Raw genomic sequence first — 18,573 nt, forward strand, 5'->3', positions numbered from 1 at the left:
GGGAACAGGGAGGCTGAGCTACTCATGATGCCAGGAGAGTGGGGGATGGAAACTCATGTCTCACTACTAGTATTCCATCACTGAACTCATGACAAGCCACAAGGCACTACCTAAGGGAAAAGTCATCAGTGAAAGTATTGGTCACTCAGTCATGTCTGACTCTTTGCAACCCCAGGATTTTCCAGGCAAGAAATTTCCAGGGGATCTTCTTGACCCAGGGATTGAACCCAGGTCTCCTTCATTGCAGGTAGATTCTTTACCATCTGAGCCACTAGGTGCTTTAAATAAGAGAAAATTTATCAAATCACAATCAAAGGAGGGTGGGAAAGGGGGGGTCAGATCGGAGTGTGGGCCATGCCACGTCAGCTGCCCTGCTCTCTTTTGTTCTGAAAGATTCAATGCTAATGTGTCATTTTTGTGTGTGGTAAAATATACATAACATGAAATTTACAATTTTAACTATTTTTTATGCATACAGCTCAATGGCATTAAGTACATTCACATCATTGTGTAACCATCACCGCCATCCATCTCCAGAGCTCTTTCATTGCCCCAACACTAAGCACCTTTCACATACAGCCTTCAGTGGTACCTGCCTCATGACCCCTGCTTAATGGATGTGGAATCCCAGCTCCTCATATCCAGAGCTCAGAGCTCCTCACATATCTCTCTCACTCACTCCACTAATCTGCTTAAGTCTCTTTATTTGCTATTTAAGATTTGCTGTGAATGAATTCTGTTCCCCCAAAAATTCATATGATGGCACATTGACCACCAGAACCTTAGAATCTGGTGACAGAACCTTTAAAGAGGTAGTTGTTACCCTCAATTATAGTGGGCCTAATCCCATATGACTGGTGTTCTTAGAAGAGGAGACTAAGACATAAGGACAGAAACACAGGGGTGTGCATGAACAGAGGGAGGACCATGTCCGAGGACACAGTGAGGAAGATGTCATCAGAAGATAAGGAAAAGGTCTAAGGAGAAACCAAACTGCCCACACCTTGATCATGAGAGTCTAGCCTTTAGAACTGTGAGAGAATGAATTTCTATTATTTACGCACAGCTCTGCCATCTCTGGCAGCCTGCTGTGACTGAATGTTTATGCCCTCAAAATACATACACTGAAACCTAAACCCCACTGTGAAAGTACTGGAGATTTTGCCATTGGGAGGTGACAGGTCATGAGGGTGGAGTCTGCCTGAATGGGACTAGTGCCTTTATAAAAGGGACCCACACTGCTCCCTCACCCCTTCCACCACATGAGGACACAGGAATTGGGTCCTCACCAGACACCAAATCTGCCAACACCCTCACCTTGGACTTGCCTGAGCTCTGGTCTCTGTGAGATCAGCCTGGACAGACACAGCCCCAGCAAACTAACACAGGACCTGACAGCGAGAATTCCCAAACAGCTTCTCTCTGCTGTACAACCTGCCTCCTCCAGGTGAGGACGTGCCTTCTGTTCTCACAGCCTCGTTTCCTGTGCTTCTACTCTTCCTCCAGCAAAGGGAACTGGGTCTTATTTTCAGCCTCTACATACATACCCAGCCTGCACGCCCCCAGGGCACTTCCCGCCCAGCCCAGGGCACAGGGAGCTTTCCAACATCCACTTCCATTCAGCACTTACTATCCAGTACAGTGAAGTCGCTCAGTCATGTATGACTCTTTGCGACCCCATGGTCTGTAGCCTACCAGGCTCCTCCCTCCATGGGATTCTCCAGGCAAGAGTACTGGAGTGGGTTGCCATTCCTTTCTCCAGGGGATCTTCCCGACCCAGGGATCCAACCCAGGTGTCTCGCATTCCAGGCAGACGCTTTAACCTCTGAGCCACCAGGGAAGCAGAAACCTCTAAACCCTGACTCAGCTGACCTTTTCCCAGGTATCTGTCTTAACAAGCTCCACATTGAGACAGGTTCCTCAGAGGCAGAAATGAGAGCTGGGCATCCTAGTCTCCCTTATTCTGCCCAGTACGGGTCCTTCCCCTCTCCTGGCTCTCCGTCCTCCTTATAAACTAAGAGGTTTTGTGCAGGGACATCTGTAAGGGCATTGATCCCAGTGCACACAGCAGGGCATTAATAAGTGCAGCTGGAAGGCTTGTTGGCTTTAACAAGGTGAACAACAGCAAGGTAAGCAACCATGGGGTAGATGTGGATGCTGTTGTAGCAAAAGCAAGCTCATGCAGCTTTCAAAAAGGCCAGTCTAGACTCCATCAGAGGCTTCAGTCAGCGTGTATTAGGACACATTATTCACAGAAAAGCATAAGAGTTGTTTTACTTCAGTCATTCTGCGGCCAGGCAAAAGCAATTTGTATTCCAGAAACACAAAAATGAGAGTCAAGATTTCCACCAGATTCTAGATCTCTAGTTCCACATTCAGGCTAACCCTACATCATGGGTCTAAGTATTAATTCAAGTAAGCATCCATGAAACAACGCTAAACCATTAAATTCATGCTTAGATGTGGAATAAGTTAGTCTTAATTCTAGGCCTTATTAAGAATTTCCAAACCTACAGAATAATAAGCATAAACCAACAGAGCCTTTCTATAGAAGCCCTGTGTCAGTACCGAAAATTTTGCTTCTAATGTGCCTTAAACACATGATAGAGAAAAGGGACTGACACTAAGTACTAGATTCCTGGGTCCAACTCTGTGATTTAAAAACCATTCATCATCTTTCTTATTTCAAGGCTCTGGACCCATCACAGTGTCTGATTATCAACTGCAGGTCACAGGGAAATCTCTCACCTATTCCTCACTCCCTAAAGCACAGACCCCACTGTCCTTCACACATTGGAAGCACCTTCTGTATTTTCCTGTCCTGACCTCATCATGATGCAAAATTTCTCTACAATGGATCTTCTGTGGAGGGAAGGGAGGGAAGAGAGAGACACAAGGGCAGAGCGAGCTGAGTCTCCTGAAGCACAAAGGCTTTCCTGAGCTCTCTTACCCAATCTCTACAGGGTTCCTGGAAAGCAGAGATGATAGAAAATAGAAGCAAACTCACTGTTCGAACAAGTGCCTGCTGATTCCTGCATCCACTGTGCTCAGTGGATCATCCAGGAGGTAGACGTCTGCATCCTGATACACAGCTCTAGAAAACAGAGAGAGACATCAGGAGAGGACACGTCACACTCCCTGGGTCCCATCTCTGAATCATGATGGTGTCCAACAACTCCAGGTTCCTTCCATGAGCCCAGGGAAAGAGGCAAGACCCTGCTTTACACAGGCCCACCCGGTGAGCGGGTTCTGTGTGCTCACGTCCACTAGGAGCCGCAGAGGAGGAGGGGCAGGATGGCAACTGAAACCCCATTTACCTGGCGAGGCTGACCCGGGCTTTCTGTCCTGCACTCAGAGGGGTTCCCCGGTCTCCTATCTCAGTTAGATCATTTTCCTTCAAAAGCTGTAAATCCTACAGGGAGATAGAACAGGAGAAAAAAAAAAAGATCTAAAATATGTTCTCCTCCTGCCATCCTAACTTTTTAGCATCAGTTCTCCCCACAGTGTTTGATCAACAATGACGAGTATATTTCATAGTGGCTAAACCATAACAGTGAACAATTTAAAAAATCCTCAGGGTTATTTTTTGTTTTTATTCTGTAGTTTTTCACAACATTTATGCATCTGACCATTCTAAGAGATATTCATTGTGGATCAATATACACCAGGCATTGTTCTGGTCACAATGAATTCAGCCATGAGGAAACAAAGCCCCTAGAGTTTCTCTCCACAGTGGGAGATGGTCAATAAGGAAAATTAACTTTAGTGCAAGTACTGAGGATGAGAAGGAAAAGGAAGCCGGCTCAGGGGGTGGGGTGGGGGAGGGGAGGGTGGTGGAGAATGAAGGAGGGAAGTGAGTCCACACTGGGGTGTGAGGGCTCTGCTCAGAGGGGGTTGAGCAGATCCGGGGGAGGGGGAGGGGCTCAGGCAGACCTGGAGAGGCTGCTCCACACAGACGAATGGGCGAGTACAGGGGCCATGGGGAGATGTCCAAGGGGTTCAGGACAAGCAAGGAGGCAGGAGAGCAGAGCTGAGTAAGAATGTGGGGAGTGAGGGCAGAGACAGAGCAGGAGGAGCCTGGGGTCACTCCCAGTAACAGGGAGAGAAGGAGAAGGGATGACTGACCTGGTCTGAGATTTCTACAGACTCATTCCTGTGCTTTGCAGAAAACAAGAAGTAAGGGAGAATGAGTGAGGGTGGATACAAGTAAGGAGGCTACTGGAATAATGTAAGTGAGAGACGATGGTGGCCAGGACCACAGTGGGAGCAGCAGGGATGGAGAGATGGAGCACACTCCAGACACATTCTGAAGGTAGAGTCTGTAAGACCTGCTGATGGGATGGGTGTGGGTTGTAAGAAGAGCACCATGGTGTTTGGAGCATGAGGAAGAACAGGGTCACCATTTACTGAGTTGTTACTGATGAAAGTCAAAGTGAAAGTTGCTTAGTTGTGTCTGACTCTTTGTGACGCCATGGAATTCTCCAGGCCAGAATACTGGAGTGGGTAGCCTTTCCCTTCTACAGGTGATCTTCCCAACCCAGGAATCAAACCCAGGTCTCCCACACTGCAGGCAGATTCTTTATCAACTGAGCTATAAGGGAAGCTCTGCTACTGATGACTGATGCCTATTTTCTCATTAATCCAACAGGGGGACTCCATTCACAGTGTGAATCACAACATGCAAAGCTTGTGACCATGAGGATAAGAAAGAGAGTGTCTCCATCATAACCCTCCCTGACCGCCACAAAGACACACAGACACACACAGGTCCCCTGTTTTCTGGACCTCCATTTCACTGTTGACAGTCCTTGCAAACTGTTATTAGTTTTTATCCTTTAATTTTATTAATGTATTTTTCTGGCTTCCTTCCCCAAATAGCATCGCATTATAGCACAGCAATCGCAACATGCTCTAGAAAAGGCACTGAAGTTCACTCTTTCCCTTAGCTCAGTTCAAGCATAAGAAACAGGCTCTCTTCAACTCTGGTGGTAGGACTTTGAGTGTGTTGTTGACTTTACAAATTATTAATAGATAAGTCCCAGATGGGAAGAACATTTTAAAGGATTTGAGGTAAAATCCAAGTCAGGCTAATTTCCCAGCCAGGATTTTCTGATTAGGTTAAAGAGAAAAGCCTGACTTGAGCATATATTATAATTCTTCCCACTGACAGGAAAGTGTTCTTATTCATGTTATTTTCCTCTAAGTTAAATTTAACCAATTTTCACTGAACAGCAGATACACAAACTAGAGGCAAACTAGGAAATGAAGAAGCTGGTTTGATACCATCTACCAGAAACATACCAAGGACCCTTCAGCAATGGTGGAGACTTAACAGTAAAAATGCTATGGAGCAGACTGTTGAAACAGTTGATGAGTGCCCTAGCAGAGGAGGGCTGGATTCTGGAGTCAAACAATGGAACCTCCCTTTACTGCTTGTCTTCCATTTGGAATTGCCCCTCCTCTCATGGCCTGTCAATATCCTGCCCATTCTTCCAGGCTCAGCCTAAACACACTCTCCCATGAAATCATCCTGGACTCACTCTCTTCCTGCTGGGTTCCTAAGGCTTTGCATACATTTCTTCTGAAGGACCTGCCCTATTCTGCTCAATAATTTCTATGTGTGCACATAGCTTCTCTCAGCTCCTGGTGGGTAAGATCTGTGAACCAAGCACTGTGCTGCACCCTGATACTGATTATCTCTAATCTTTGAAACAAGCTACACGGTAAGTACTGACCCCATTTCCCAGATGAGGAAACTGAGACTAAGTGAGGTCACATCACTGTTCTGAGAGTCAGTTCAGTTCAGTTGCTCAGCCGTGTCTGACTCTTTGTGACCCCATTAACTGCAGCAGGTCAGGCCTTCCTGTCCATCACCCATTCCCAGAGTTTACTCAAACTCATGTCCATTGAGTCAGTGATACCATCCAACCATCTCATCCTCTGTCGTCCCCTTTTCCTCTGTCGTCTTCAATCTTTCCCAGTATCAGGGTCTTCTCTAATGAGTCAGTTCTTCGTATCAGGTAGCCAAAGTATTGGAGTTTCAGCTTCAGCAACAGTCCATCCAAGGAACATTCAGGACTGATTTTATTTAGAATGGACTGGTTGGATCTCCTTGCAGTCCAAGGGACCCTCAAGAGTCTTCTCCAACACCACAGTTCAAGAGCATCAATTCTTCGGTGCTCACCTTTCTTTATAGTCCAACTTTCATATCCAAAGATGACTACTGAAAAAACCATAGCTTTCACTAGATGGACCTTTCTTGGCAAGCAATGTCTCTGCTTTTGAATATGCTATCTAGGTTGGTCATAACTTTCCTTCCAAGGAGTAACTGTCTTTAAATTTCATGGCTTCAATCACCAACTGCAGTGATTTTGGAGCTCAAAAAAATAAAGTCTGTCACTGTTTCTACTGTTCCCACCTATTTCCCATGAAGTTATGGGACTGGATGCCATGATCTTCATTTTCTGAATGTTGAGCTTTAAGCCAACTTTTTCACTCTCCTCTTTCACTTTCATCAAGAGGCTTTTTAGTTCTTCTTCACTTTCTGCGATAAGGGTGGTGTCATCTGCATATCTGAGGTTTTCGATATTTCTCCCGGCAATCTTGATTCTAGCTTGTGCTTCATCCAGCCCAGCATTTCTCATGATGTACTCTGCATATAATTTAAATAAGCAGGGTGACAATATACAGCCTTGATGTACCCCTTTCCCTATTTGGAACCAGTCTGTTGTTCCATGTCCAGTTCTAACTGTTGCTTCCTGACTTGCATACAGATTTCTCAAGAGGCAGGTCAGGTGGTCTGGTATTCCCATCTCTTGAAGAATTTTCCAGAGTTTGCTGTGGTCCACACTGTCAAAGTTTTGGCATAGTCAATAAAATAGAAATAGATGTTTTTCTGGAACTCTCTTTCTTTTTTGATGATCCAGCATATGTTGGCAATTTGATCTCTGGTTCCTCTGCCTTTTCTAAAACCAGCTTGAACATCTGGAATTTCAGTTCATGTACTGCAGAAGCCAAGCTTGGAGAATTTTGAGCATTACTTTACTAGCATTTGAGATGAGTGCAACTGTGTGGTTTTGAGCATTCTTTGGCATTGCCTTTCTTTGGGATTGGAATGAAAACTGACCTTTTCCAGTCCTGTGGCCACTGCCGAGTTTTCCAAATTTGCTGACATATTGAGTGTAGCACTTTCACAGCATCATCTTTTAGGATTTGAAATAGCTCAACTGGAATTCCATAATCTTCACTAGCTTTGTTCGTATTGATACTTCCTAAGGCCCACTTGAGTTCACATTCCAGGATGTCTGGCTCTAGGTGAGTGATCACACCATCATGATTTTCTGGGTGGTGAAGATCTTTTTTGTATAGTCCTTCTGTGTATTATTACCACCTCTTCTTAATATCTTCTGCTTCTGTTAGGTCCACACCATTTCTGTCCTTTATTGTGTCCATCTTTGCATGAAATATTCCTTTGGTATCTCTAATTTTCTTGAAGAGATCTCTAGCCTTTCCCATTCTGTTGTTTTCCTCTATTTCTTTGCATTGATCGTTGAGGAAGGCTTTCTTATCTCTCCTTGCTATTCTTTGGAACTCTTCATTCAAATAGATATATCTTTCCTTTTCAAATAGGTATATCTTTCCTTTTCAGCTATTGAACAAAAGAGCTAGAATCTGACCCAGCTCAAGTCAGTTCAGAGACTTCTGCTCCTTCACATCAAACTGCCTCTAGTTTCCATGCTTATCCATGGTGTTGTGCTGCTTGTCAATTGAGGAAGTTTAGAAGTAAGAACTTCTTAAAAAGTGAGCAATGGATGAAAGTGTAAAGGGACATGTAAAGAGAGACCCTAACCAGGGTGTGTCTCTTTCTTCATCAGAAAAGTAAGGTCATGAAAGAAACAGGCACATCCTGGCTGGGTCTCAGGAATTTGATCTGGGTGTCAGGAGCTGGATGTGATTAAGGTAAAGAGAAAATGCCTGAAATCTGTTTACTCCACACCCCACCTTCCATGGAATCTAGGCTTATGCAGAAACAGATCTGAACTTGAGCTGTAAAGGCAGAGATGAGCTGTGTCATCCTCAAGTATCAGTTTCTCCTACTATAAAATGAAGACAGGAACATCAAGGACACTCATAAAGAATTAATAAATCATGTGACCGTGCAGAAGCCCGCTGGCTGCAAAGGACCGTGCAGAAGCATGGCTGAGAGGAGCTACCCCTCGCCCAAGGTAAGGGGCAACAACCGAGAGTGCCAGACTGCGACGGCACAGGAGCGGCCAAGAAGAGCTGCCCCACGTCTGAGGTGAGGGACGGCTGCGGAGAGGAGCTACCACATGCCCGAGGTTAGGGGCGGCAGCCAGGAGGAGCAACCCCACGTCCAAGGAACAGTGGCTGCAAGGGCGCAGGAGGGCCGAGAGGAGCTATTCCACGTTCAAGGTCAGGAGGGGCGGCCGTGAGGAGATACCCTTTATCCAAGGTAAGGAGCAGCAGTTGCACTTTGCTGGAGCAGCCATGAAGAGATACCCCATGACAAAGGTAAGAGAAACACAAGTAAGACAATAGGGTTGCGAGAGGGCATCAGAGGGCAGATGCACTGAAATCATGAGCACAGAAAACTAGCCAATCTGATCACACAGAACACAGCCTTGAATAACTCAATGAAACTAAGCCATGCCACGTGGGACCACGCAAGATAGACTGGTCATGGTGGAGAGGTCTGACAGAATGTGGTCCATTGGAGAAGGGAATGGCAAACCATTTCAGTATTCTTGCCTTGAGAACCCCATGAACAGTACGAAAAGGCAAAATGATAGGTTACTGAAAGAGGAACTCCCCATGTTGGTAAGTACCCACTATGCTACTGGAGATCAGTGGAGAAATAACTCCAGAAAGAATAAAGGGATGGAGCCAAAGAAAAACAATACCCTATTGTGGATGTGACTGGTGATAGAAGCAAGGTACGATGCTATAAAGAGCAATATTGCATAGATACCCAGAATGTTAGGTCCATGAATCAAGGCAAATTGGAAGTGGTCAAACAGGAGAAGGCAAGAGTGAACATTGACATTCTAGGAATCAGCGAACTCAAATAGACTGGAATGGGTGAATTTAACTCAGATGATCCTTATATCTACTACTGTGGGCAGGAATCCCTTAGAAGAAATGGAGTAGCCATCATGCTCAACAAAAGAGTCCAAAATGCAGTATTTGGATGCAATCTCAAAAACGAGAGAATGCTCTCTGTTCATTTCCAAGGCAAACCATTCAATATCATGGTAATCCAAGCCTATGTCCCAACCAGTAACGCTGAAGAAGCTGAAGTTGAACGGTTCTATGAAGACCTAGGAGACCTTTTAGAACTAACACCAAAAAAAGATGTCCTTTTCATTATAGGGGACTGGAATGCAAAAGTAAGAACTCAAGAAACACCTGGAATAACAGGCAAATTTGGCCTTGGAGTAAGAGTTTCGCCAAGAGAACACACTGGTCATAACAAACACCCTCTTCCAACAACACAAGAGAAGACTCTACACATGGACATCACCAGATGGTCAACACCGAAATCAGATTGATTATATTCTTTGCAGCCAAAGATGGAGAAGCTCAATACAGTCAACAAAAACAAGACCGGGAGCTGACTGTGGCTCAGATCATGAACTCCTTATTGCCAAATTCAGACTTAAATTGAAGAAAGTAGGGAAAACCACTAGACCATCCAGGTATGACCTAAATCAAATCCCTTATGATTATACAGTGGAAGTGAGAAATAGATGTAAGGGCCTAGATCTGATAGATAGAGTGCCTAATGAACTATGGATGGAAGTTCATGACATGGTACAGGAGACAGGGATCAAGACCATCCCCATGAAAAAGAAATGCAAAAAAGCAAAATGGCTGTCTGAGGAGGCCTCACAAATAGCTGTGAAAAGAAAAGTGAAAATCAAAGGAGAAAAGGAAAGATATAAGCATCTGAATGCAGAGTTCCAAAGAATAGCAAGGAGAGATAAGAAAGCCTTCTTCAGTGATAAATGCAAAGAAATAGAGGAAAACAACAGAATGGGAAAGACTAGAGATCTCTTCAAGAAAATTAGAGATACCAAGGGAACATTTCATGCAAACATGGGCTCGATAAATGACAGAAATGGTATGGACCCAACAGAAGCAGAAGATATTAAGAAGAGGTAGCAAGAATACACAGAAGAACTGCACAAAAAAGATCTTCATGACAAAGAAAATCACGATGGTGTGATCACTCACCTAGAGCCAGACATCCTGGAATGTGAAGTCAAGTGGGTCTTAGAAAGCATCACTATGAACAAAGCTAGAGGAGGTGATGGAATTCCAATTGAGCTATTTCAAATCCTAAAAGATGATGCTATGAAAGTGATGCACTGAATATGCCAGCAAATATGGAAAACTCAACAGTGGCCACAGGACTGGAAAAGGTCAGTTTTCATTCCAATCCCAAAGAAAGGTAATGCCAAAGAATGCTCAAACTACCACACAATTGCACTCATCTCACACGCTAGTAAAGTAATGCTTAAAATTCTCCAAGTCAGGCTTCAGCAATATGTGAACCGTGAACTTCCAGATATTCAAGCTGGTTTTAGAAAATCCAGAGGAACCAGAGATCAAATTGCCAATATCTGCTGGATGAAAGAAAAACCAAGAGAGTTCCAGAAAAACATCTATTTCTGCTTTATTGACTATGCCAAAGCCTTTGACTGTGTGGATCACAATAAACTGTGGAAAATCCTGAAAGAGATGGGAATACCAGACCACCTGACCTGCCTCTTGAGAAACCTATATGCAGGTCAGGAAGCAACAGTTAGAACTGGACATGGAACAACAGACTGGTTCCAAATAGGGAAAGGAGTACGTCAAGGCTGTATACTGTCACCCTGCTTATTTAACTTATATGCAGAGTACATCATGAGAAACGCTGTGCTGGGAGAAGCACAAGCTGGAATCAAGATTGCTGGGAGAAATATCAATAACCTCAGATATGCAGATGACACCACCCTTATGGCAGAATGTGAAGAGGAATTAAAAAGCCTCTTGATGAAAATGAAAGAGGAGAGTGAAAAAGTTGGCCTAAAGCTCAACATTCAGAATACTAAGATTATGGCATCTGGTCCCATCATTCATGGCAAATAGATGGGGAAACAGTGGAAACAGTGTCAGACGTTATTTTTGGAGGGGCTCCAAAATCACTGCAGTTGGTGATTGCAGCCATGAAATTAAAAGACACTTACTCCTTGGAAAGAAAGTTATGACCAACCTAGATAGCTTATTCAAAAGCAGAGACATTACTTTGCCAACAAAGGGTCTGTCTAGTCAAGGCTATGGTTTTTCCAGTAGTCATGTATGGATGTGAAAGTTGGACTGTGTAGAAAGCTGAGTGCTGAAGAACTGATGCTTTTGAACTGTGGTATTGAAGAACATTCTTGAGAGTCCCTTGGACTGCAAGGAGATCCAACCAGTCCATTCTAAAGAAGATCAGTCCTGGGTGTTCCTTGGAAGGACTGATGCTAAAGCTGAGACTCCAATACTTTGGACACCTCATGCAAAGTGTTGACTCATTGGAAAAGACTCTGATGCTGGGAGGGATTGGGGCAGGAGGAGAAGGGAATGACAGAGGATGAGATGGCTGGATGGCATCACTGACTCGATGGACATGAGTTTGAGTAAACTCCGGGAGTTGGTGAATGACAGGGAGGCCTGGCGTGCTGCAAATCATGGGGTTGCAAAGAGTCGGACATGGCTGTGCGACTGAACTGAACTTAACTGTTTCCTGTTTATGTGTGTGCATGCACACGTGTGAGACAGATACAAAAATGTTTTGCACATGAACTCTGAATAAACAGGAGCTATTGTCTCACTGTTTCACATTTGTTTCCCCTCTTCTTTTCTTACACAGTCTATGTACCATTTAACAAAAATCTAGTTCATTCCTCCTAACTTCACATCATTTCTGCAAAAGCACAATCTCCCATTAACATGAGCCAAAGAGAAAGAAATAGCAGCCATTAAATGAATAATTCTGTTCTGTCCACATTATCATAAAATGCTGCTCTCCTGATACAATCTATGGTGTTCAAACCATTGTTCAAGCAGAATTACTATTTCCTCACAAAGAGAGTTTGCAGCCTTTAACACCAAACCTTTGATAGTCTGTCCCAGCTTTTTCCTCACTGTATAAATGTATAGTCAGATGTCCAAATTGCCCTGAACAGACCAAGGGGAGACCTTTAAAACTGTTTTTCACTGATGTTTATAACCCAAGAGAATAACAAACTATTTATTGGTATTTACACTTTTCTTTTTTTTCTGCCAAATTATATTATATCAGATAACTTTAGTTTTCCTTATTCATTCACTAATTTCATCTAAATCCTAATATAGTGTTAAACATTTCACTTTGCCATTTTCTGTGAAAATTGATGCCCTTTCTGAAAACAATCTCTTCTCCAACAAAATGATGCAGTATTAAGAAGAAACATAAGTATTCTATTTTCTTTAAATAATAAATTATAAATCAAAAATGAAGTAAAGAGGGAAACCTATAGACTGAAAGGTATCGAGGAGGCAACAACTAAGTACAATGGACAGACCTTATGTGGAATCTGATTCCAACAACAATGAACAAGATTTCTCAGTGAGATGACTCACAACATGTAAACTCAGATTAGAAGGTTTATGACATTCAGGAATTTGGGTTATTTTTCAGGTGAAAAATATGGTGATTATTTTTCAGGTGAAAAATGTGGTGATTTTTTTCCAAAGAGAAAAGATTTTTTTCTCTTAGACAAAACTAATGAAATGTAGACAGATGAACTAATATGGTGTCTAGGATCTGCTCCAGAATAATCTAGGTTGGGGGTGGGGCAGGCAGAGCACAGGGGTAGCGATGCAGCAAGACAGGCCACCAGGTGATCCTGGCTGAAGCTGGGAGTGGTACATGAGGATTCATTACACTGTGCTTGCTATTTTAGAAATTTCTATAATTGTTAAAAGTGAATGAAACTTCATAGAATGGACTGATCCCCTCAAGGGGAAAAAAAAAAGGCATTCTGTGAGTGTTATCATATCAGGATTAAAACAGCAATGTATATACCTGCATATTTACCCAGAAGACCAGTTTCAAATAATCAGCAACAATCAAAGATTTTTAAAATTAAAAAATAAATAAATAAAAACTCTCAACAAATCTTGTAGGTTAAACCAATATTATCATTATTTAATATTCAAGTATATCCAACTTAGGAGTCATTACTCACCTCTTTCAAAGCACAAGCCTTTATTACTTTTTCATATCGTTCTTCTTCATATTTCTTCCCAAATAAAATGTTATTCCTCACAGTTCCCGAGAACACCCAAGGCTGCTGAGAAACATACACGATCCTCCCATGCACACTGACCTGTCCCTGGCTCGGGGGCAGCTCCCCCAGCAGAGCACGTAACAGTGATGACTGAAACAGATGGCAACACACACATGTGAACAGGCAGCACTCAGGACGGAATATGCCCTGCAGCACAGCCGACCCCACCCTGGTGCTTGATGTATGATAGAACGCTTATGTTTAGAACAGGATAAAGTATAGTTCTGGCGATTGCAACCAAAAAGGTGAAAATAGCACTGTTGGTCAATGTAAACCCACAGTTGACAAGAAATACTAATAAAATGCTATAACAAACTACTGTGCCCAAGAATTTCCCCCAAATGAAGCGCTATACTCAACAAAGACTAAATAAGAATGTTTAACATTCTTAACTAACAGAGCAGCCCAGCAGGATGTGTATTTCTTGCATCTGATGCTTATGCAGCTGTTCCTATATCTGGGTATACTTCACTTGACAAATATTTGTGCTTAAAAAGCTACACATGAAAGCTATATCCAAAGATGATTATTAAAAAACTCTGAAGTGTGTTGTGTCCAAAGAGCAAAAGTCCATCACAGAAGAAATCATTAACTTCTCATGTACACACTTATGTTTAGATTTCTGTATTTTGTTGTACAGAACACAAGAGACTAAATGCATGTACACATGTCCTTCAAATCTTGTACACCACACAGATGTGGTGTGTCTGTGTCCCCACATCACAGTGCTAGCACACTGGGCTAAAATAATCTGCCTGCATATCTGTCTTACCCCAGAACCTGGTTGTCTCTGGAGGGAAGAGGTGTCAGGGTCTCGCTCACATCTGTTTCTTTAGCTCTAGCACATGGCTGCACATTCACTACATGTGCACTGAGAGGATCAAGTCAAGTCATGTGAGAAAATGCTCAAAGCTTCCTGGAAGAGCCTTCACAACCTCCAGACTTCCTGGAGGGATGACCATCACAAAAAGAAGTCCCCACTGTCTCATTCTGTCCTGAATAGATGTCACATAAATAATGTCCTTCACTGAGATGTCCAAACATCCAACAAGCAGTTCCCAACTGTGCAATATGAAGCACCAAGAAGGAAAACACAGTGCGTTTATCCAGATTTATGTGGCCATGAAACCTTCTTGCAAAACGAATGTCCCATGGAACACACCTAGAGGAAAGCGATTCTAGATTTGCCCAGTTCAAACTGTGTTATACACAGCTTTAGGCTCAACCCTTAAGAATTTTTTAAAATATTTATTTATTTATTTTTGGCTGTGTTGGGTCATAGTTGCAATACTTAAGATCTTTCATTGCAGCACACAGGTTTAGTTGTCCCAAGGCATGTGGGATCTTAGTTCCCCGACAAGGGATCCAACCCGTGTCTCCTGCATTGGAGGGCAGATTCTTAACCATTGGACCACCAGGGAAGTTCCTCAACTCTGAGAATTTAACAGGGGCTGTGGCATTGCAGCAAGCCGAGCAAGGTATCATGGCTTACCTTTCCTGCTCCCACAGGTCCAACCACAACTAACAGTTCACCAGGTCTGACAGTAAACGAAAGGCCTTGTAGGGTTGGGGTTTCTGATTCCTGCAAATTAAAGCTTATGAAAATCTGCCCATTTCAATAAAGTAACACACATTACTTCAGAAAGTGGAGAAAATAACAAAATAGTCATTGATATGCTAAACATAGCCCACATTTTTCTCCTTCCTATTTTAAGATAATGTGTGCTACAGGACTTTTCATCCAATCTTTTCTCTTCCAGGGTCTGAAACAACTTCAGTCGCCTCTAGGAAGACTCCTTTTACCAGCTATCCATGTGGACACTGTATTAGATAGCCACAGAATTTAGCAGTTGAAATGACAAGCTGAAATTTGAAATGCAAATTTTATGATGTATACTAAACATATTTTATAACTTATTAAAATAATATACTTAATAGAATAGTCAATGTAGGAAGTTTTTAATCATTTATGTTTTCATTATGACCCTTGGTTTTAACTATTTCATTAATCTCCACGATGTGGGAGCTTAAGTACATGATGAGCCTGGCCCTCGACTAATAAATTGAAACCTCCACTACCTCTCCATTTTCATTTGATAAAGAATGAATCTCAGTAATGCTAAGGAAGCAGGTCACTTTGTATGATGAAGTCTTTCTTGGCAAAGTAACTTATAAATACCCGTCAAAGCTCTAACTTCACAAGAGCTCTAATTTAACACCAACAATGACAACAACAAAAAATAGGGAATTAAGAAACTAATTATGACTTTGTGGGTCAGAGCGATAAGACCTCAATTTTAATATCTGTTACATGCGTTGGGGCCATAAAGTACTTCTGCTGTAAGAAAGGAAAAAAATATGGAGGTACATGCAACATCACACAATCCAATGTGAGGGAGAAGTCATGCCAATTACAGGTCATATTCCTGAGAGACTTAAGGATGTTTGTATGCCTTTACATGTTCTTAGTGTTAAGAAAATTGTCAGTAACTGATAATTTTTGTTTTTAAAGAGAGGTTACAGTTCATCAGTAAAATGCCCAAAAAACTAAAAGTACAAAGTCTGGACAAACTATTGCGATAATCTTCAAAATGAAAAAAATTTCTCTGGGAAGAACTAAATTATAAAACATTATTTTTTTTTCTTTTTTTTTCCTTTTTTAGAATTTTTTTGCCACGGATTTACATGTGTCCCCCATCCTGAAACCCGCTCCAACCTCCCTCCCCATCCCATCCTTCTGGGTTGTCCCATTACACCTGCTTTGAATGCCCTGTTTCATGCATCAAACTTTGACTGGCCATCTATTTCACATATGGTAATATATATGTTTCAATACTGTTCTCTCAAAGCATCCCATCCTCACCCTCTCCCACAGAGTCCAAAAGTCTGTTCTTTATATCTGTGTCTCTTTTGCTATCTTGCATATAAAGTTGTCATAACCATCTTTCTAAATTTCACGTATATGCGTTAATATACTGTATTGGTATTTTTCTTTCTGACTTACTTCACTCTGTATAATAGGCTCCAGTTTCATCTGCCTCATTAGAACTGATTCAAATGTGTTCTTTTTAATAGCTGAATAATATTCCATTGTGTATATGTACCACAACTTCTTTATCCCTTCATCTGTCAATGGATATCTAGGTTGCTTCCATGTCCTACCTATTGTAAACAGTGCTGCAGTGAACAATGGGATACATGTATCATTTTCAATTTTGGTTTCTCCAGGGTATATGCCTCAGAGTGGGATATCTGGGTCATATGGCCAGTACTCTTGCCTGGAAACTCCCATGGACGGAGGAGCCTGGTAGGCTGCAGTCCATGGGGTTGCAACGATGGGGCACAACTGAGCGACTTCACTTTCACTTTTCACTCTCATGCATTGGAGAAGGAAATGGCAACCCACTCCAGTGTTCTTGCCTGGAGAATCCCAGGGATGGGGGAGCCTGGTGGGCTGCCATCTATGGGGTCGCACAGAGTTGCACACGACTAGAGCGACTTAGCAGCAGCAGCAGCAGCATGGTGGTTTTATTCCTGGCTTTTTAAGGAATCTACATACCATCTTCCATAGTGGCTGTATCAATTTACATTCCCACCAACAGTACAAGAGTGTTCCCTTTTCTACACATCCTCTCCAGCATTTATTGTTTGTAGACTTCTTGATGATGGCCATTCTGATCAGTGTGAGGTGATATCTCATTGTCATTTTGATTTGCATTTCTCTAATAATGAGTTATGTTGAGCATGTTTTCATGTGTTTGTGAGCCATCTGCATGTCTTCTTTGGAGAAATGTCTGTTTAGGTCTTTTTCCCACTCTTTGATTGGGTTGTTTGTTTTTCTGGCATTGAGTTGTATGAGCTGTTCATATATTTTTTAAAGTAATCCCTTGTCAGTTGTTTCATTTGCTATTATTTTCTCCCATTCTGAAGATTGTCTTTAAATCTTGCTTATAGTTTCCTTTGAAGTACAAAAGCTTTTAAGTTTAATCAGGTCCCACTTGTTTACTTTTGTTTTTATTTCTGTTACTCTAGGAGGTGGTCATAGAGGATCTTGCTTTGATTTATCTCATTGAGTGTTCTGCCTATGTTTTCCTCTAAGAGTTTTATAGTTTCTAGTCTTACATTTAGGTCTTGAGTCCATTTTGAGTTTATCTTTGTGTATGGTGTTAAGAAGTGTTCCAATTTCATTTTTTTACAATGTAGCTGTCAAGTTTTCCCAGCACCACTTATTGAAGAGGCTGCCTTTGCCCCATTATATATTCTTGCCTCCTTTGTCAAAAATAAGGTACCCATAGGTGCATGGGTTTATTTTTGGGCTTTCTATCTTGTTCCATTGGTCTATATTTCTGTTTTTGTTCCAGTACCATACTGTCTTGATGACTGTAGCTTTGCAGTATAATCTGAAATCAGGAAAGTTGATTCCTTCAGCTCCATTCTTCTTTCTCAGGACTGCTTTGGCTATTTGGGGTCTTTTGTGTTTCCATAAGAATTGTGAAATTTTTGTTCTAGCTCCATGAAAGATGCCATTAGTAACTTGATGGGATCACATTGAATCTTTGGTAGTATAGTCATTTTCACAATATTGATTCTTCCTACCCAGGAACATGGAATATCTCTTCATCTTATCTGTTCATGTTGTCTTGAACATAAACATACTAAAAACATTCTAAACATACTAAAAAAATGACAACAATTTTTCATCACTAAAAAGGAGACTTGGATATTATAGGAATACAAATCTATCAGTAAGAAGCTAGATTTTTAAACATGAGAAATTTTTTAAGCTTCTCCAGTCCTTTCTTGTCTGATACTGAGAGTTCTATTTTACTACTTTCACCAAGTTATGACAACAAAACAATGAGCCATATACATTCAGCTTCCTGTCCCCATACCTCGCAGTTTCCCAGGGCCAGACACTGAGCTCCCTCTTTGTTCAGGCTTCAGAATCTGGCATTGCTTTGCCATTTTGTCTCTCTAGTCCTGTAAATTCTAACATTACAAACATATGTACTTTAAGTTCAAGATGTGCTAATATGTTGAAAGCTCTCTTGAAAATGAAATAGACAACACGTCAAATGTCTTAGGCTGATTTTACATGTAATCTCTGTTAGTTGCAAAAATATCTCTGATTTTGAGAATTTTTATAACATACTTTCAGTAAATGTGCAAGTCACATTTTAAACCATGGATAAAA

General features: G+C 42.0%; 1 protein-coding gene across 1 annotated transcript in view; it reads right to left on the reverse strand.

Moving 5' to 3' along the window:
- The window catches only part of LOC113902127 (multidrug resistance-associated protein 4-like), a 197,462-nt gene that overhangs the window by 120,985 nt on the left and 57,904 nt on the right, over positions 1–18,573 (reverse strand). Inside the window, exons 10-13 of the mRNA XM_027557082.1 lie at positions 14,872–14,961; positions 13,278–13,469; positions 3,318–3,412; positions 3,008–3,094 (exon numbers count right to left, since the gene is read on the reverse strand). Coding sequence (XP_027412883.1) covers positions 3,008–3,094; positions 3,318–3,412; positions 13,278–13,469; positions 14,872–14,961 — 464 coding nt within the window. The remainder of the gene's footprint in view (positions 1–3,007; positions 3,095–3,317; positions 3,413–13,277; positions 13,470–14,871; positions 14,962–18,573) is intronic.

This window comes from Bos indicus x Bos taurus, chromosome 12 (genome assembly GCF_003369695.1).
Source record: "Bos indicus x Bos taurus breed Angus x Brahman F1 hybrid chromosome 12, Bos_hybrid_MaternalHap_v2.0, whole genome shotgun sequence".
In the NCBI taxonomy this organism is placed as follows: Eukaryota; Metazoa; Chordata; class Mammalia; order Artiodactyla; family Bovidae; genus Bos; species Bos indicus x Bos taurus.